Source organism: Poecilia latipinna, unplaced genomic scaffold (assembly GCF_001443285.1).
Source record: "Poecilia latipinna isolate Pla-1442-1.1 unplaced genomic scaffold, P_latipinna-1.0 Scaffold1117, whole genome shotgun sequence".
In the NCBI taxonomy this organism is placed as follows: domain Eukaryota; kingdom Metazoa; phylum Chordata; class Actinopteri; order Cyprinodontiformes; family Poeciliidae; genus Poecilia; species Poecilia latipinna.
This window is the reverse complement of record NW_015113733.1, coordinates 215,625-236,821: the sequence shown is the minus strand read 5'-3', so window position 1 is coordinate 236,821 and position 21,197 is coordinate 215,625. Positions and strand designations below refer to the sequence as shown.

Genomic DNA, 21,197 nt, shown 5'->3' with positions numbered 1-21,197 from the left:
AACCTAAGCCAGTCTATCTATAGGCTTTGTCAAAAAGGAAAGCTTTAAGCCTCGTCCAGGACCTGATTGAGTCACAGTGCAACACTATCAACGATATGGGATTATTCTTAGGTCAGACTGGGTAGTTGACATGAAACACCAGTTCTTACTTGTATTCCAGGTGCAACATCCCACATGTTAGTACTGAAGCTTAGAGGAGGTCTGGCTGACCTTACAGCTTTTACAATAAATAAGAGAGATCATCGATGTCATCTACCTGAACTACGTTAGTTAAATAATAATAATATTGGAAATTCTATAATATGTGTACTTATTTTTAAGGATTAATTTTGCGTCTGCCGAGCTGTGCCACAAAAAGATTTATTAAAAAGTTTATTGCTTTTCATTGAAACCCCATCTTTTTTTGCAGGTACGGTGATTCATGTTAATGCGTCTCTTCTTTCGATTCTTTTTCAAATAAACGTGTGGAGCAGTTGGAGGTGCTGCACTGTATGAAGTGCTAGCTGATAAATTTAGCCTTTGATTTGATTAGCTGAAGTGCTTGAGGGCCTTATAGAAATAAGAAGCTAGTAAAAGCAGCTTCAGCAGGAGGGGGAGCAGTTGATTAGAATGAGCTGATATAATAAAGTCAGAAACAGTCAATTACAAAATACAGTGTCACTCATATTTCACTGCCTTATTTACCTGCTTTATTACACTAAGAAGCAATCTGACCTTTAAGGTAATAAGGGAGAATTACAGGCGAACATCAGTCGGTGCTTATTAAATCTGCTGCCTGCACTTCTGTGCTTCAGATCTGATAATGTGAGGGCGCAACCTCACTTTAAAACACCTAACAACACACAGGAGGAAACTAATGAAACACACCGAGGTGACGTCTCAGGAGACCTGACCAAACACAGCTAAACTGACCAGGAGTCGCATCGCTGCCTGCTACTGTAGAAACTTCAGCGTTGTCTGTTCAGATGGAAACATCCAGAAACTACCAGTCAGTCAATTCTAAAAGAAAAAACTAAAGTTACCAACACACACCATGGGGATTTTTCTTTTTACTGTTTTTGCTCAAGTCTGCTCCTTGAGCATGCATACCTTGGATGAGATCATGTAAATATTTGCTCATCTGTTGATCTGTCCTGAGTTATTCTATAATGGTTTGTATTTTTCTGTGTTTTTTATTGCTTTATTTCTATGCCTTGTTTGTTCTTTGTCCTTCCATGTTCCTTTTCATTTCATCAACACTTTGCATCAATTTTCACAGAACTTTGTGTAACTTTTTATGTTGCATTTGTTGCTGCCACTTGGCCATGATTACTTTGAGAAAAAGGGTTTTAATCTCAAGTTAAATAAAAAATTTTTATATAATTAAAAAATATGTATATGCTCATAGGAAAGATATTATGTACACTATAAAATATCTTTCACTAAGTGAATGATGTTGCATAAATAAACTTTTCAATAACATTCTAATTTATTTAAAATGACTGTATAATCATTTGACGCCACAAATATAATTTCTACTGAAAGGAAGTCGCTGTTTATATTTACGCTGTTTCTCTATAATTAAGACACTGTTCCCATGTGGAGCCTACTGAGACGCTGATGGGTTAAATGAGCCGTTTGGTTTTGCTCAGCTCTCCTCAGATCTCTGCCTCCAGCCCACGTCAGACTGTGACTCCAACCCGAAACATCTCCTTCTTACTGAAGGAGCTCGACGCCATGAGGGAACTTAACAACAAGGTCAGAAGACGCCCTGCTTTCATTCTAGCAGTTCTCCTGCAGACTGTGTCCATCAGCTACCATTAGATGGGACACGTCTAGCCTTTCCTTTGATCCCCAGGTCAAAGGTTAGAGCTTGTGGGGAAGATTTTGTATTTGGTCACATAACTGACTTTAGGCCTCAATTGGCTGCTAAACTGTTAGAGTGAATTCCTCTGAAGCGCTCTAATTCAGAAACTTTTTATCAGCTTCAAGTGCAGATGGTTCAGAAAGAGAAGGAGCTGCTGCAGAGAGAGGTGGACGAAGAGCTGAAGGAGCAGCAGCGAGAGGCCCGACACTGGGAGAGACCCATGGGTAAGGAGGGGGAGGTCAGCTGGGTTTACACACCTGGGTCAGAACAGTCCTGGGTTTTTCATTAGAATTTAGGTTTAGCTTTTATTAGTTATAGTAGTAGTTTTAGTTTTTCTGTACTTTGGCAGCCCCAGTAGAGCCCAATACAGAGAATCACTTCACCAGTTCATATCTCTGACGTTAACATTACTGAAGAGCCCTGAACACAACAAAACCCAAGTCCTGTAACTTTTCCTTGTGTCGTCAATTCAGATGGTTGCTTTGTCTCCAGATCGTCTTATCAAGCTCTGCTGAGATGTTCATTTCACCTTGGTGTGTAAAATCTTACACAGGCAGAACACAGGCTCCCCCGAGCTGAAGGGAGGGAGCCTGACTGAAATTAGAAAATCTAAAAATTATATTCAGTTAGATTTGTTTTCTGAAATAAGAGCTGCAGTCTGAGACGGGTCCTGGTAGAAGCCCACACAGAACCCTTCAATAACCAGCAGAGTCTCCTGGCTCTCAGTCTCAGATGAGCTGTGGTCATTTCTGTGTTATTACTGCTGAAACACACACACACACACACACACACCATGTAGCAATAAGGATTTCTGCACTGATTGGCCGGTCACCTTGAGGAATACCCAGTTCCTTTAGTTTCTACACAGTTCACCCAAGCTGATCTCTTCGTCTCTTCGGTTTCTTTACATTTTCAGTAAAATGATTTTGAAAGGAAATATTTTTGCAGCTTTGTTTTTGCTAAAACCAGGATTTCTGACTGGTTCTTGTCTCATTGTTTTTTCAGAGGTGCTGGAGGAGATGTTGGCAGCTCAAAAGGACCGAGACCAGGCTCTGATGTCACGACTACTGCTGGCCAATGAGGAGAGAGATGAAGCTTTACTCCGTGCCCGCCGACTGCAGGAGGCTGCTGGGTATGAGTCCAACAGTTCTTGAAATACTGATAGCTATAATACACAGTATTTTTTCATGTAAGTGGTCATGAAGTCGTCATGAATGTTCTATTTATTTTCCCCCAGACTGCCAATGTGCAATATGTGTAAATAATATTTGTGGTGTTCTTTTACATAAATGTAGGTCAGCTGTAGAAGTGGTTTATTTGCTGAAATCTTAAGACAAACAAAAGCATCATTCTTAGCACACATCAATATCATATTTAGATCGTGGTGGTCTTGTTAAGATGAATTAAAATCTAAATCTACCTGCGGTATGAATAATTCTGGGCTTACCTGTTTACACACTGCTACTGGTAGACCACATTGCTGTCTTTTCTTTTTCTTTGCCCAGCCAGAAAATATGAACTAGAACATTATGAAACTCCCTGCAGTTTAAATGAATGCTAATTGTGACCAAAGTAAATGAAATCCTCATTTAACATTGGTCCTTTGCACTCTAAATATGAATAGTGTTTTTATATAAACTTACAGTTTTAGGAAAACTCTATTGAGGTTTTACACTTGGTTCTTTCCTCACCATGGATATGTTTCTTATTTTTAGATGGACTGAAATAGAGCTGATCTTACCATGAACAAACTTTCTTTAATATTCCTAGTGAGTAATGTCTGTCGCCCGCTGAAGTTTGTGACATTTTGTTCTCATCATTTATCCTCTCAGCTTCATGTAACACATTTGGATCAATAAGACGCATCTCATTCATTGTCAGTTTGGTAGCATAACTTATTTTATCAGGCTGTCATAAACAGTTGTAGTAAGTTGGCAACATGCTAGCTAGTGTTAAAAAGGTAAGACAATGATGGGTAACCATGGCAGCCAGTGACAGCTTTCTGCAGTCAGGTTGCGTACTCAAAAATAATCCCTCTATACGGACTTGATGGTTGGTAGACTTCTGTTTAGGTTGCAGAACTGATGAACCAAATGAAGCAGCTTTGACAAATTGACACTGTAGAGTAAGAGTGAGTCATTCTGAGGAGAGCTTAGCTCCTAGTTCAGCACACTCTGGTCATTTTCGGCATCGGAAAGCCACCACGGTGTGTTTTCTAAGACCTCCATGTTTGTTTGATGTTGTTCCAGTGACCCGTCTGTAGACCAGCAGTTTCTCTGAGGAAGGCCTGTCGTTTTCATTTATTTACATGGGAAACATGTTTAGCATCTGCTGAAGAAGGATCACAAGCCGCCACCACTCTCCTCTTCCTCCCCCCTTCATTATGCACCTCCTCACTCTGGTTTGAGGGCTGTGAAATGAGCTCTTGTCTTCTTCAAGCAGCAGCCAAATAGACCAGAAAATCTAATTAGAATTAAACCCCCTCTTCCTAGTTCTTCTTCCTTTGCCTCAAACACACCCACCCTCACACCCCCAGAGTGAGAGGGTAATTGATATTGGAGGCCACAGTCCTTTTTTATGAGGACAGAATATGGAGGAGCATGTTCCATCTGTCAGGACTCGGAGTGTGTGTCAGTTTTGTTGGTGTGTGTGTGTGTTTTCCTGTGGCAGGAGGAAGCCTTGAATACCTCAGTGAGTGTGTTGCAGTGTGCCACTTCATGTTGTTGTGTGTTAGTGTTTGGGCATTAGCATGTGTGTTTTGCTGATGGAGGAGGTGACCTCAGTGAATGTGTGTTTCATGTCCGTGTGAATAAAGCGAGGCGGTGTTTCTTTTTCTCCTAAGTTCCTGGCTGACAGTTTGTTGGACAGTCGCTCAGCCGCTGTCATTATTTTAGGATTCTTTGGCCCAAAAAACTCAGACAGCCAGAGATGTTTATAGACCATCACGCTAATGAGCATCTGCCTAGTTGTTTCATTCACCGACAGCCACATGGAATCACAGGACTGGGTCAGAGGTCGCTGGGGTGCACCGATGACCCCATCTGTCTACTGACCTCCAGACTTCATGTGATCTTCAGATTAGAGCACCATCAGCAGGCAAGGTGGGTGAAATTCCTTGCCTGAGGACACAATGACAAAAGGACTGGGCAGGGACTGAAACCGGCGACCCACCGATTTCAGGAAGAACTCCTACCTCTGTTCCCACCGTACCACCCATTAACCAGAGACGCATTATGGCAGATGCCTGTTCCAGTGGCACCTGCCATCGTGGAACGCCGCATGAATAGAGTCTGGATTGTCTTGAGTGTGGTGTTTTCACTGCAAGCCGGCAATCCCTTGATGACCAGAGTGAAAAGCAGAGTCATAACGTCTTTGCAAGCCCATTGAAGTAGACTTGAATTGCCTGGTGATGAAATGACATCAGACCTGGATAGCGCTTTTCAGGATGCTTTTCATAAAGTCAGTTTTTTCCATTCACCCACACATTCACTTTCTGATGATGCCACAGCTACCCTGTCATATCACGCCATCCACCCTTCTGACCAACACCAATGGTAGCCAGTGGAGCTGAACGACCAGAGGGATGACGTCCTCTGCTATGCTGGTTGAAGAACGAGGCAGATGCACCCTGGTGAGGAAAGAAAGAAATCAGACTGTAAGAAGCCCAGCGCTCTGCACAGCTGATGCACACAGCCTGCTCCACTCCTATCTGTCACACATCCCAGAAGATTTGCACTTGACTCACCCTGTGGTTACAACAAGCGACAAGATGGAGCTGGAAGATGTTACACAAAAGCTAAAAACAACAAAACATTTGTTATACACATTTTCACATGTATAAAGTGTGAGTGACACATTGTTTTACTACTAAGCCAGCAGAGTATGAAGTCAGAGGTCTGGAAATACTTTAAACTGATAGCAGTTACTTCAGGTTTGGGCTTCCTGTCCTGTTAACTGGTCAGGTCGGATTGGATCGGACTTTGACACAGTGTCTATGGGCTCGGATTGGGTTGGAATTTTTATGCCCGATCTAAGGTGGACCAACAAAAGTTACAGATTTAAATCTCTTGAAGGTATGTCTATCAACTTTAATCTGCAAGTGACTGATTTATTTTTTTTAAAGGTTATTTTTTAGGCCATTTTAACACGCTGATATGCTTTGATCTAAACCTCTTTGTTACAGTATTCCTTCTCCACGGCATGATGCTGCCACCATCATATGTTACTGTGGGGAAAGTGAGTCCGTAGGAATGTGCAGTGTTGGGTTTTCTCCCCACACACATCATTTTGCATTAAGGCCAAAACGTTCTCCCACATAACTTTAAACAAAGTTATGTTTAAAGCCTCGGAGGCTCTGCGTTTGTTTGCATACATGTCTAACATTCTGCTGCAGGTTTGTTCACACTCTGACATGACATCCTTCAAACCTCTGCGCTTAAAATCACTTTCATGTTGCAATTCATGCCTTGAAAAAGAGGTTTTTAATCTCAGTTGGTTTTTTTTTTATCCTGGTAAAATAAAGGTTAAAAATATAAAAATGTTCTTAGACCAGAGCTTGGACCTGACAAAAATCCCTCTCAGTAAAAACAAAGTTCTGTCAAATAAAGCGCCCCCATATGGACTTACAGAGTAGCAATATGGGGTTACCCTTCAACCATCTTTCAAGTTATGGAACAAGACAAGAACTTCTTTCAGATTCCTGGAAAGAGCAAACTCCTTCAGATGAAATGAAGGATTTCCAAGAAAAGCAGCCACATCACGTTAGATTCTGTCTCTGCGAAGGAGACAACTTGTAAAACTTTGTCAAAGGAACAAATGCAGACTGATGGTATTCTCTCTTGGATGTGCTCCCACTAATGGCTGCTCGCGGCGTGCCTGAGTGAAGGTGTGTGGGAGTGGTAATGAAGACGGCCGAGCGAGCGAGCGAGCCAAGCCGAGCCGGGCTGAGCCAGGCTGGATGGGGGGCTGTAAGCAGGGTGTTAGTGGAGCTTTATTGGAGTTGGCCGGTCTTTCATTATCTGCTGTTCCCTGCAGAGCGGAGCCGCCTCGACCACCTTATTACAGTTTATTACAGCAAAACAGCAGCAGACTAAATGAAAAGAACTTCCCAGGAGGAGAGACAGAAGATCAGGTAGTTACTACTAGCTGCACGTCCTCCGTCAAGACTCCTGTCAGGAGGAGGAAGAATCCGAGAACAGCAGAGAGGAGAGCGGTCCGTTCCAGGGAAGCCTCCACTGCTTCAAAATGAATTCAAAATGACAGATTTTAACACGGACTTTAGGGATCACAGGACAAAATTATTGCACAGCTGCTGCATGGCGCTCAGGTAATCTAACAGGCGGTCGCCGTGGTCACTGGTAGGAACACAGACACCAGGAACCTTTGTAGGACCTCAGTAATTGACTACAGGGCACCAAGTTACACCTTTTATTTGTCATTCACAATATACATATTAGCATGGCTTGCATTGCTTTGGCTGGAACTTTTGAAATAAGCTGAATAGTCTGAAGAGCAAACACTGGAGGACGGTTCATGCAGAGTAACAGGAAGAGCAAACGTGTTCTGTAGGTTAAATATATAGACAAGTCAAACACCAGGGTGACGCCTCTTCTAAAAGTATTCATATCACTTCAGTATTTCCACATTTTGTTACTTACCTGCCACTGATGTTTATGGATTTTAGAAGTGATCAAAATAGTGGTTGATAGCCAACTGCTGAGTGAAAGGGTTACTCATCCTAATACTTTGATGCAAAACTTTCTTTTTTGCTGAAATCTCAACTCAGTTAAAACAAGTTTTGTTGTTTACAAGTGGTAGTTCTGGACTTTGACTGGGCCATTCCAACAAACAAGTTTGCTTCTCTCCCAAGCCTTCCACCCCCAATGTTAGCTCTGTCTGCTTAAAGTCTGACCAGCTTCTCTGTCCCTGCAGCAATGAAGCTCCACAGCATGATGCTGCCACCTCCGTACTTTATAACTTCTCTCTTTTCCCTCTAAATGTCATAAGGTTTCGTCAGAGCACAGGGCATGATGTCTCCAGGAATGAAGCTCTTTGCAAACTTCATTCTGACTTCTTATGTTGCCTCACTGAGTGGCACAGGATTACTTTCATTGGATAGTAACTCTCTGCCACACTTCAACAGCATTTTCTTCAGGTCTCTATCTGAGACTCTATCTGAGTTTCCAACGCAGTGAGCAGTCTTCCCCATGACTACCACACTTGGTTCCTTCAGACTAGCCAGCAGAAAGTAGCGAACTGCTGGAAATACAACCTCTGCTGAGCTCATTACGAGCTACTTCTCATCGCAACGCTGGTAAAACGTTGTTAAAGGGTTAATAGAGGAGCCACGTTGTGATGACTTCATGAAGGTGGAGTTTCAGAAAGAGCAGGAGCTTCTTAAAGAGACAGAGGGCCAGTTTTAAGGCATTAAGTTATAGAATCATATTTGATATATAGCATTTTTATTACAACTAAAAGTAACATAGTTGATTATAATATAAAATGCCACTATGTGCCTATAAAATACATAATGCTGCCCGTTTACAGGGGAGTTTTTCCTCTGTACCGTTGTTATATGCATGCTTGTTATGAGGGACTGCTGTTAAATCAGCAACACAAAGCAAGTGTTTGTTTTAAGTCGTTACTCGTTCGTCCAGGAGGAGTGAGTCCTGCAGGTCAGTGACTCGATGCTCTGCTGAGTTTCCTTAGATTTTAAACTCACTTGAATGATAAACTGAGGCTAATCTGCTGCTTGATGGCATCAGTTGCAATAAATGTGTGATTGAACTGAAATTATTTTTGTAACGTGCATTGAGATGACATTTGTAGTGAAATGGCATCATATAAACAAACTGAATTGGAAAAAAAGTGATTAGAAGTCCCATTGTCTTTGTACCTTGGACGTCTGTGCTTAAGATAAAACTATTTTACACAGATGTTTTAGACATGGTAGATGGCGACAGACCAGCTTTAGATTCTCCACAAACAGATTATCTGCTCTTTTGTTTTCAGGTCGGATGATATCAGCCTGCAGGACGTTGACATGGTGAGCTGACTCAGCACATTTACAAACCAATGTTTGGTTTATTCTGGAACTGATGACCGGACCAGGTTCAACCTGATTGTTTCTGATTCTCAGGACATCAAAGATCTCCTTGAGCATGTCTGCGAAGCCGACTCAGTCCAGGAAGTGAGGCAATTCGGCTCAGCTCTAGTTCAGCGCGTACGGCTAGCACAACAGCGAAGGAGTGACATCACTGCTCAGGAGATGAAGGCCGTGATCGAGGAGAGAGACAAATCTGTAGACAAGGTGAGTTTACACCTAAACAGATCAAACATCAGTTTGATTTCTTTATTTTTTTTATCCTGACAAATTTCCAGCTAAATTTTGAACTGCCTTTGCAGCAAAAACAGTTCAGAAAAACATTTTAAGATAAAACCCTATTTGTTAGGTTTTCTTCTTTCATTGCTACTTTCATCAATATTTGTTGAATGTTACATTTAGAGCAGGGGTGTCCAAAGTCAGTCCTGGAGGGCCGGCATCCTGCATGCTTTAGTTCTCTCCCTGGTGGTAGTAACAACCTTTTCAGCTTGTCAATGAAAAGGTTGACAAGCATCATGTAACGATGAAAGCATCATGTAACGATGACTCATTACATGATGACCTTGTAACGAGTCATCATTTATCCAGGTGCATTAAACCAGGGAGAGAACTAAAACATGCAGGATGCCGGCCCTCTAGGACCGACTTTGGGCACCCCTGATCTAGAGTGATGGTGGTTTTTAGTTGAACCGTAGATGGTCATGTCTAAGCTTAAGCAGGTTCCAGAGAGGCTGTGAGAGAGATCCAAGATGGGTAGCTAGGATGTTAGTCAATGGTGAGGTAAATGTGTTCAAAGTGTGGAATGGTATACATCAGGGATCAGCTCTGAGCCTCTTGTTGTAGTTAACAGTGCTGATAAACAGGCTAACAGATAAGGTCAGACAGAAGGGCCAGTGATGTTCACAACAGCAACAGGCGAGAGAGGAAGAAGAGAGAGCAGGCAGGATGAAGAGATCGGAGACGAGTGGCAGGAGAAATGCATTAAAGGAGTAGCTGCAAGGAGGAAAAGAGATGTTAGCATGTTAGCAGGAAAGGAGTGAAACCTGCTGGAGTGGATGTTTAAAGATGATGGACCTAATAATAAGAAAGAACTGAAGTTGGTAGAGCTGTTAATGTTTGTTGGGGGGTTTTTTTCTAAGGAACTAAATGCTATAGCATTAGGAATAAATACTGTGTCCTGAGGGACAGATCAGGTCGTTCTGGGATTAATAAAAGGAAAAGGTTTCAGAGGGATGTGAGACAGAGAAGGATGCCAGCGATGGAGGCTGATAATCTGCTGTGGCGCCCCCTAAAGGAGCCGCCCAGAGAGGCAGATGGTTATAAATTTGATTAGTTCAAGCTGTCAAATCTCTGAAAATATTCAACAATCTTTACAAAAATGATCAATTTCCACCACTTACAGATTTTTATTAAGATAATAAAAATTTATAAAGCTCAATAAAGAGGGTTTAATCCTCTATCACATCTTATTCAGTCCATGTTTACACAGCAAGATAATGACGGAATGGATTTTTTTTTTTGGCTTAAAATTTTGAGGCAGCCCTCTCACACATTTGTCCAGATTGAAACAGTAACCTGACCTTTGGAGTGCAGAGAAGAGCTCACATAAAATAACAGCAAAAACAGCAGGTTCTAGAGAGGCTAACAGGGTTCAGTAGCAAAGCAAAGACCTGGAGGTTTTTCACATCCATAAATATTTTTAATAAAAATTTGTTGCTGCAGCAGGTTGATCTGCTGGCCCCATTGGCCTCCATGTGTCATGTGTCTCTGCTTCAACACATTAGTCCCATGAGTGCATACCAATAGCGATGCATCAATAAGCTATTTTTCCTCCTCTTTTTTTGTCAATTTCCAATTTGTGGAACTTTAACTTAAAATGATTTTAACTACAGGTTTTCCTACAAAGTAATTTTTTTACAGCAGTCTGCTTAGTACACTATTGATGTCATAATTTGGTTATTTTTAGAAACATTTGATAATATTGTTACCACTAATAAAGTAAGGAGAGCAAATCTGTCCTGTATTGCATGACTTGTGTCTCCTCTGGATATTAACCAGACACACTGTGAGTGTGTAGCATAGTTAGCTCAAACAGAATGAAGTAGAAAAACGTCTTCCATCAGTGACAGAACACCTGGATGTAGGAGGCGTGACGTCATGTAGAACCATTTAATCTGATCTTTTCTCTCCTCATAATCTGTGCTTCTATGGTCTAATGCTGCAGACCGTTAGTATTAGACCTTTACCATTGTCTAGTAAGGGAGTAGAGTGTTATAATGGGATCCTTCTGTGTCTCACGATCAAAACCATTTTTACGTGCAATTATATCACTTATTTTTCCAGAGGTTATACTTTGATATGTGAACATTTATTAAGAAAACACAAAATATTTAATGAGGTTGCCATTTGTACACACACTCATGCATTAATGGAATATAAGAAATAATATATCCTGATTGCTTCAAAACTCAATCACTTAAAGATGGATCTAATAATCAATCTAAATGCTAAACTTTATTATTGATCCCTTATTTGCCAGCAGAGACATGTCCCACATTTTCTTGTATGTGGTTTCCTATTTATTTATAAGTTTCTAGCTACAATTTTCATTCTTACTTTAAAGTAGAAAATCCACATTTTCTCTCTCCCCCAACCCCCATCTCTCCTCTGGAGGCTGATTATGATCAAAGTTCAATTCACAGAGTTTATTACCAAAACCTGCAGAGTGTTGGATTTATTACCCACAATTTATATACTGCTCTCTGTGGGGGTGGGGTTGAAATCAGTAGAAATGAAAAGAGATGAGTCTGGCTGTTGGTGGGATATGAGCGAAATAGAGTTGGCCAGTTGAACATGGAGATTGGTTGTGCTCCCAGCATGCTCTGCGGCAGGTGGTGGGCTCAGAAGCCCCGCCTCTGATATTTTTCCAGATGAAAAAAAAAAAAGGAATCAGATCAGGAGCCTTCATCTGTTTCCTTGCTGTGACTGACAGAGTGCGGTAGCCATGGTTACCTAAACTGCTCTAGCATCGCCAAACAGCGGTGGTAACCAAAGCAACTGGCTTCAAAAGAGAATGGGAGGGACTGAAAAGAGAAATGAGAAAGTTCTTCCTGGAAAACATAAAAGCTGAAACTCGTTTCCATAGAGGAGCACCACTGTACCTGCAGCTACACATCAGTGGAGTTCAGATATGTTTAAAATAAATAGATGACTCTTTAACATCCATGACATTATTGTGTATTGTCCAAACACATAGTGGTATTTTATAACATAATCAAGAAACTTTGTTACCATCAGTTATCAAAATGCTGCATATATCAAATATGACTTAAAATAAACTTCACTTCCTAATTTAACACCTTGAATTTGGGTCTCTGTCTCTTTAAGAAGCTCTTGCTCTTTCTGAAACTCAACCTTCAGGAAGTCATCACATCATCACTCCTCTATTAACTCTTTTACAATGTTTTTTTAATGGAAAGGATCATCACCCGCAACTCAGAAACTGCTCTTGGTGAAGATTGATTAATAGAAAATAACTGAGGTGTATGTTTTATATTCATCTAACTCCTCTAATATTCATGGTCCATTAAAATACATAGTGCATTCCAGTTCATGGTTATGTCGTAAAGGACATACTTACACTTGTATGTCCTTGGCAGACCACATCACGGTCTGGTTTTCTTTTAACCCACATAAAACCCCAGAGAATTAAAACTGTTCAACAACCTGTTCCTTCAGAAAATGGATAACAGAGAAGGTCTTTACAAGATTGTTTTAATTAAACTGTCTTGTAAAGACTGTTTAGTGTGTCCAGTAGTTCACTACTGGACACACTGGAGAACAACACGGATTTTGACATTGAGAGGAGAGTGGACATTATTACAACACACAGCACTTTTGCAGGGATGTTGTGATACAAGCTGGGACTGCATGCTGCTTTCCAAATAATAAGACCTGGATCACCCTCAAGGAGCTCCTCAGTCAGAAAAAGCAGGCATTTAAGGAGGGGGACCAGGAGTAGTTGAGGTGTGTCTAACATGACCTAAAGAAGAGACTGAAGCAGGTGATGCTGTAAAAGAACGGTGGAGAGTAATTTGCAGCAAACACTAGAGAGTAATGAGGAACATCACTGGTTAGACGAGCAAGATTGAGGGGGATGTAGACTTCCTATACCACTCAGAAGTAACACTCATACAACTTATTTACTACACTTTGTCTTGTTCAATGCGCTGCAGTCAATGCTGAAGGCCACTGACTTCAGTCTAAATTGGTCTGATGGGACAGCCACAGCCCTGTCTGTCGGTACCTCTCACTACTCACACCACTCCTACTGGCTGAGGCGTTTATTCCAGTTTACTGCTGGCCAACCACCACACTGATACTGCAGCTGACCCACCCATCACATCTTATTATCCTACTGTAGGACATTACCCTTTGTGGTGACGGCGGTTGGAGTTTGCCCTCCAATCGGTGGGTTGGCATTTCAATTCCCGCTCTGTTTGCCTAATTCATTGCATCCTTGGCCAAGACGCTTCACCTGCCTTACCTGCTGGTGTTCTGTCAGTTTTAGATATAGTAATACGAGAATGTGTGGAGCATTGACATGTAGAATCCGTACCAGATCCTACACCTTGTAGCACCTTCATGTGGAAATACTTCATTTGCATATAAAAGACAGTAGTCTTCTAGCTGAAGTTGTATGGTTGTGTTAGACGGACTGTAGAACCTTTGACTTGTCCCTCATCAGCACATGTGGCCTTACATTTTAACCTCTTTCTGATGCCTGCCTCCTTGAAGCTGTACCTCAGTGTATCAACTTCCATCACTATCAGTGACCCCCGCCAATAACACTGCTTCGCCGTCTTTTAACAACTATCCCTATTACGTTAACACCACCCCTCAATGGTAACACCTTAATCCCGCCTTCATTCCAGCGCTGCACCACAGTGAAATATGTTTCAAATGCTGCCATAATCCTCAGAGAAGAAGAAGAAAGAGCACTCCACGTTGGAGGATTCCACCCCTCCCCATGCCTCTCCACCCCTTGTTGCTCGCCGATTCCTCATTCCCTCCTTTCATCTCTCAGGGATTATCTCCCTCAGCAGCTGGGGGTTCTGGGAAATATTAGAAAGAGGGGGAGGGTTCTTCCTGAGCACTCCAACCCGCACGCCAGCTGGAGCTTCCTGCTCCTTATTGAATTGATATCAAGTAATTACAGGTTATCAGAACTCATCAAACCTCACCTGGAGCTGCTGACCACCTCACTCCCTGACAAGACCCCCAAAAAGAAGCCTGTTGGTTTGATGCCCACGCAACTGCCCCGAGTGACCCAAAGAGCAGAAACAGCTGGAGTTGCTTGTTGACAGGCGCATGAGACACTGGAGCACTTTATTCCAGTTTTTAATTAACTTTTATTAGCCGAAATGCAGCAAAAGAGAATAAATCCACAAATTACTTTTTTAAAACTTCAATAGCTTGCTTAAGTTCAATAACTCTGAAGATGATTAAGAACATCCCGATGAAGGCTGAGCTGCGGCTCTTTGTCAACCTGTCTGCGATACTTAGAAGGAACCCAGGGCTGTTCTTGTTCACCCCGATTAATAATGAATCTCTTCTAATGTCACACTCTAAGCTGAAAAACTTCTCCTTTTTGTCTCTAAATGAGAGAAGTGACAGTGGATTTACCTAAGTCTAATAGCCTCATTTTTTTTTACACCAGAACACTAATGTAATACTGATGCATGCTGGGAAATCTTGCGCTCGGTGTCGATATGACATGATGATGATCCCTTAGTAGGTGGAATGTGAAACTAAAGTCCAACAATTTAGCAATCTAAGTGTGATTCATTTTTTCTGGTAACTTTTTCCAACAGTGGTCTAATTATTCACACAATTTGTGGTGGAATAAATGTAATTTTTTTTTTCCAAAATTGCTCAGCAGACCTGACCCGGAGGTCACATATTTCTATCATTATTTGGACATTTTATTGACACCAATTCATCCACCAAACTTTATCCTTACCAGTGTAAGCCTGTTCAGTACTATCCTGGTAAAAACCAACCCTTGTTCAAAGCTGTGTTTCATACAGAGGATCTGGACCCTCAGCTGTTCAGAAACGATTACTAGCTGGAGGCATGAACTCTGTAGAAATTTTAAGTGATTGGATCTGATTTTATCCAATTGCTAACGTTTGGTCGTGGTGCATATAAAGTTCCAGCTACACTATGAAGCTTACCAGAAATTCCCTGCGCTGCAAACAACCGCCCCCAACACGAAGACAGGAGTGCCGAGCCGTATGTCATCTTTGCCAGCAGTAAAATGTCTTCTACATTCATCTTATCTGACTTCATTGCCCACAAACTGAACTGCTTTGTTCACTTCCTCTGCTGCCAATGCAAAAACTACAATTCTAAAACAGTGCAGAAAATCAACATTGTTCCCAGCTTCTTCTTCTTCTGATTACTGATTGGCCAGGTTGAAATTCTACAGAAGAAATCGAGGTCAAAAGGAGAACTCCCAGATGGAGCATTGAAGGAAATGAGAATCTAGCAGAATCGCATAAGGCAACTGCCAGGCTACTTCAGTGCACGTCTGTGCTAGTTTGTGGCTGTTTCTGCCTATATATATATCAAATACATAGTTTCCTATGTATCTGATACAGTTGCATGCACTTTTTTATCTCCACGTAGGCCGAGCTGCTTTTGAGTTTTTGGGCATGTCAAAAAATTCTGTGCACAGACCATTGCAGTCCTGATACACCATACGTCTTTTTACACAGCGACCTGCAGCTCAGCAAGTTCGGCTGATGTGGAGACGCACAGTGACCGCTCTCATACTGTCAGAAATCTCCCTGTGCCACACCAAGATGGATAGTTATCAAAATGGCTCTTCACAATTATGAGACTGTATTTTGTGTTGTGAAATTATTATTGTTAATATGGCAATTTAGAATATTTTTAACATTTTTTTTTATCTTTTGTGGAAGTCTATATATCTTTGCTCCCACTTTTCTTGCCTCCTAAAAGCACTTTGTTTCTATAATTAAAGGTTTAAATCTAAACCACAGAGGTTAATGAAGAAAAGTTTCAAACCATTCTGATCTAGGCCTCAAAAAGAAACTACTTAAATATTCTCAGAGGAGAACACTGCGAGATCTCCTGCTGAACCTGAAGTGGGCGGCCATGAGTCAGTGAAAGGAAATACAGACTGCTGCAGCAGAGCCATCGTGTCCACAGATATCACAATCTATAATGACTGCTTTGAAGGATATATTAATTTTCCTTTGAGATTAATAAAGTATTTTTTCAATAATAAAAAGTTTGTGTATGATTGATTTTCTATAAGAAATGTGTGGAGTTGTAAATTTAGCCGGCTTTATAAATCTGGTTAGTGAAGTAGTAAGATAAACTATCTTTAACAAAAACTTTGATAACGCCTCAAGAAACTACAAGTTGGAAAAACTCAAGTCAAAACAGTGAAATACATATAAGGCAAACATGATTTGTCTGGAAGGAAGAAAGAGGTTTATTCTATCTACATGTCATAGTGCAGGAAGCTTTTATCCACAGTCTCCACCTTATCACTTGGAAATAAAGTCTTAAGAACAAAACCAATGATGTCATATTTCCTTTGTTTCCCCTCTTAATGTGTAAAATGAGCATTTTCATGGTCGACTGTTCATTTTTAACCTTATAGTATTGGTCAGACGAGTAAAACCGGGCTGATATGAATAACAGTTGTTTATTTCCATGTTGCTTGTTGTGTGTTTGTGAGTCGACCATATGGTGTTTGTTTGCTCATGTGACGGCAATAGTGATGCAGCGGAAGATTGTGGCGCGTCGAAAGAATATAGGAAAAAAACGATCGATCAATCGGTTGGCCCTAACATCAATGTTGATATTGGTTATCAATATTGGCCCAGATCTTCATACCCATGCATCCCTTCTTCTAACTTCCATTTCTAATCCAGTGACATGAGTTAATAGCTAATGAAGCGCTGACTCCTCCTTCTGTGTCTCTGCAGTGTAAATGGCTGAAGGAAGACCTGCTTCAGAACGACCAGTCATTCAGCCAGGTAAACGACTACTGATGATAATTTCAATGTCCCTGTCATCTGTTCATCATCCATCCATTATTATTATTATCCATTCATGACTCCATTCTTGTCTTCTTCCATCCATTCATACATTTGCTCCAACACCACTGTAGAAATATGTCCATATTAGGGATGGGACTCGATTAAAATTTTTTAATTGAGTTAATTAATGTAACCAAACATATTATTTTGTTTAGATAAACTATGTATTGACTAAATAAGCAATATTTTAAATTTAACTCCCCTTTTTGCTGCTTAATAATGTAATAAATAGACATTTATTCAATTATTATTCAGATAACTGATCTTTTGCTCAACAACAAAGATCAGTTATTTAGGTTCTTCGCCCATCAGATTGATGCAAAGTGTTCTAGTCATTCAGTTTTCCAGTGTTTCAGGAACTCCTGATCATTCCTGGAGCTTCTTCAGAAATATGAACTTTAGACGCTGACATTAGCATCTACACTTGCTAAACATGTGTTGCTGCTACATGCTTAGCATTGAGATGCTAGTTTAGGCTTGACTAGCTTCACTTACAGGCTAACTCCTTTTAGCACAACTTAAACACAGCATTAGTCTTTCCCGGGGTCCCATCAGTTCGTTTGATGAAGTGAAAGTTGATGCCCAGAGGGCCAAGAGAAGCAGCTTCGTCGTCCATCGCTGCTATTAGCGGACGTGGGTTTTGCGTCAGATTTATGGGCGTACCAGAAATGCACAAATACAAAGGTTCTGGCCAGGTTCATGTGTAAAAACATGTAAATGTGAATAATGGCGTTAACATTTTTATTGAGTTAAAGTGTTTAGTTAACTTATTGACACATTAAGTCCTGGCCCCAGTCCGTAGTAAACCTCTGTGTTCTCACATAAAAATGGATGAAAAATGGATTGTGAATTACAGAAAGTATGGATTTAACTTTTTTATGAAAAAAGTGAAGGAATCGTTTTCCCTGGTTACCTTCTGCACACTTGCCAAATACTCGTCCAATCAGCGAGATTAGATGAAATTCTGTAGGAACATTTTTCACAAAGTTTTGTATTGGACCATCTGAGAGAAAACTGGGATATGAGTATCTATAGCATGTTAAGTCCTCCCTTCATATGCAGATGAAATGGAAAAAGTATGTAAAATCCTTCGGTTGAAACTGTTCACTCTTTGAAAACTTTGAATCAGCTCCAGTTTGTCGATCACTTTCTGTGTTTCCTGAGCAGAGAACTTCTTCCTCATCCTGGCTAACATGCATAGGTTCCTGCTTAAACCCTGCACCTGTCTGTGCTTAAGGCTTAAAGCTTACACTTAAATCAAGACTAAAACACTGTAAAGAAAACAAAAAAAAATCTCATACAAGAGGAGAAGAATGAAATTTTCATGCTAACAAATATGCTCCTTTATCTCTGCCTGCATCTCTTTTTTCCCTGAAATAAATTAAATTTTGTTATTAATGTATCGCTGCTCTGTGTATCCTCCTCAAGCCTGTTAATTAGGCTGGGCTCTGGGGGGATTAGAACCGGGAGAGCATTTTAATTTCACACAGAAACATCAGCAGCTGCCATCAAATTAACGCCAGACACTCAGTGAGCTGCTGAAATCCTGCAGCCCAAATCACAAACCACAATTCCTGGCTGAACTTTTAAATCAGGCCTTTGAACCGACTTGAACCTAAAGTTTCAAATCAAACTAAAGGATGCAGCACAATTTACCGTGACCTTCTAACGGTATGTGTCGATACCAGACCCGGACCACATTCCTGAAATGTTACAGAGTACAGCTTGTGACCATTATTTAGGAGTACTTGAGCAGAGACGCCTTTAAAAGTTGCAGGACGTGATGTAACCTGAATGCCACTGTGGCCTCAACTGAAACTCTGTTTTTGTGCGACAAATTGAGGAATTTGTTGAGGAACACTTCTTGCTCCCGATTAGGAATAGTCAGCCGAGTTTATTTATGCAGAGCATCATCACTCTGAGGACATGAGAGGAAAGCTGGGCTTAAATGAACACAAATATTTAAGTTTAGCTCAAATAGAACCTACAATTTAAATTAAACACGGAGAAGCAGCATTTAGCTTCTATGCACCACAAATCTGGAACAAACTTCCAAACAGCAAAACAGCTGAAACACTGAATTCCTTTAAATGGAGGCTAAAACCCACCTTCTGAACCATTATTGGTTGAAACTGGTTGGTTGACCAAAGTGCTCTGACTGCAGTGTGGATGGTCCATACTTGGATTTCACCCCGAGAGAAAACAGAGATTCAGAGCAGTGATTGGAGAACTGGTTGTTATAGGATCCATTTTACTGGCGATGTTCAGGAATCTGAAGGCACCATTTTGGATGAGCTGCCACTTGCCTACCTGATTTTTTTTTTAAGTTAAAGACTAGTACACATGACAGACCTTGTTTCTATAATCTAATCTACTAAAAATAAAAGCATGTGGTAGTTATTTTGTGCTCTGTTTTGACAGGAAACCCTTTATTCACACAGTGTTTTAAGAAGATGATAAATTGATTTAGTATGTTTTTTGTGTTGGTTAAGCACTGTGGTGTCATACATGATCTGTAGTCTCTGTGTCTCGTTGAACGCTGATCTCTGTTCTTCTATGTTTTGGACCAAAACCAAAAGACTGTGTATTTGCTAGTGGAAACTCTGACTCACGCACTAATTTAAATTACGGACAAATCGCTGGTGACTTTAGTAAACTAGAGTCAGGAGGCGACAGAGATGTCAAGCTGTGGCTCATCTGCATAAATACGGTAGAAGATGTTATGATATTTTGTAAAGTGAGCTACAGATAGTTCATAGATGTGAAATAAAAGAGCTGCTCCTTCAGGAACCCCACATTTTACTGTTCTTGTCCTGTGATGCTGTGGGCCTGTTTCTTTTTCGATGGTCCATGAGGATCTTGTTAGAGTGCGTGACATTATGTGTCCTGTGAAATATCTGGACATTTTAAACAAAGTGCTGGTTAAACTTTGCCAGTAAACAGAAAATGGACACCAAGTTTGGCTGAGTCTCTATATAAATCCCTTTAATGCTCCATTCAAACATGGCGCCGTCTATAAGAGCTACAACAAGTGAAAATGTTACTCAGTATTTGTTTTAAGCTTCTAATTTTGGCCAAATGTTAAACACTGATGAAGCAAATTAAGCAACCAGTCAAATTGGTAAAAAAAATTTAATTAAGCTGTGAAAGGTCATGTGACCTTTCAGCACATGACCTGTCTAAGAAAAATTATCTTTAGCTTGATTAAAAATCCTCGAAAAGGTTTAACCTGCAGAAAAAAAGAAAAGTGGATTCAGAATGAAAAAAAGAAGCTCATAAAGCAAACCAGAGTTTGATGAAATGAGGTTTCTTCCTTCTACATGCAAAACCGACGAGTTTTCAAAGTGATCCAAAATTCCACCCAGTCAGTTTGGTGACAAGCTCATAGAGAGCTCTCAGAACAAAGAACCAGATGTTTCCACTATTTTAATACAAATAGGTTAAAGACTTTCTCCATACATAGGTTTTAAATATGCAGCATAACATGTGAAAAACTGTTATGCTGGAATAAAAGATTCCATATGAGCAAACTGATGAACCCTTCAGAACTGCAGGGCAACATGAACTAAAATGATATTCACCCAAATGTTTTGGCTTTACTTCGCACTTTTATGCATATCCCAGTATTTAAAGTCTGTTCCTAATCTCTGTCTTAATGTTCATCCCTACAGTATAATGCAGTGGTGAACCATATCTCTGACAGAATAAAAACAACAAACCTTATATTTCTCCAGTTCCTTCCACTGGTAAAAAGCTGAAGTTAAGCAGCAGTTTGGCTGTTCGTCCATCCTCCTCCTACCACTTCCTGTCTTAGTGTTTTCCACCAGTTATCAGGTTGTTGATCATGTGTCTGGTGTGATGCGAAAAAAGTATTTCCATTGCAGTTTTTGTGAAATACATTAATTTCAATACTGCCAAAAAAACCCCACCTCATCCTAGCGCCAAAACTTTTTATTGTAAAACGCGTTTTTTTTTTTTTTTTTTTTTTTCAAAATTGGTGTTTCCTTTAAGCAACTTTAAGGTCAATAGGAACGCAGCTTTCAAACAGTGACTTCCTGGTGGTGGTGGTGGTGGTGGTGGGGGAGGGGGCACAGGGACCCACTTCAGGTCA

At 40.7% G+C, this 21,197-nt stretch overlaps 1 protein-coding gene across 1 annotated transcript in view; it reads left to right on the top strand.

The window, feature by feature from the left end:
• Positions 1 to 1,608: 1,608 nt before the first annotated feature.
• Positions 1,609 to 21,197, top strand: part of mipol1 (mirror-image polydactyly 1) — a 33,115-nt gene continuing 13,526 nt past the window's right edge. Inside the window, exons 1-6 of the mRNA XM_015052523.1 lie at positions 1,609 to 1,737; positions 1,965 to 2,070; positions 2,852 to 2,978; positions 8,858 to 8,891; positions 8,985 to 9,155; positions 16,973 to 17,023. Coding sequence (XP_014908009.1) covers positions 1,609 to 1,737; positions 1,965 to 2,070; positions 2,852 to 2,978; positions 8,858 to 8,891; positions 8,985 to 9,155; positions 16,973 to 17,023 — 618 coding nt within the window. The remainder of the gene's footprint in view (positions 1,738 to 1,964; positions 2,071 to 2,851; positions 2,979 to 8,857; positions 8,892 to 8,984; positions 9,156 to 16,972; positions 17,024 to 21,197) is intronic.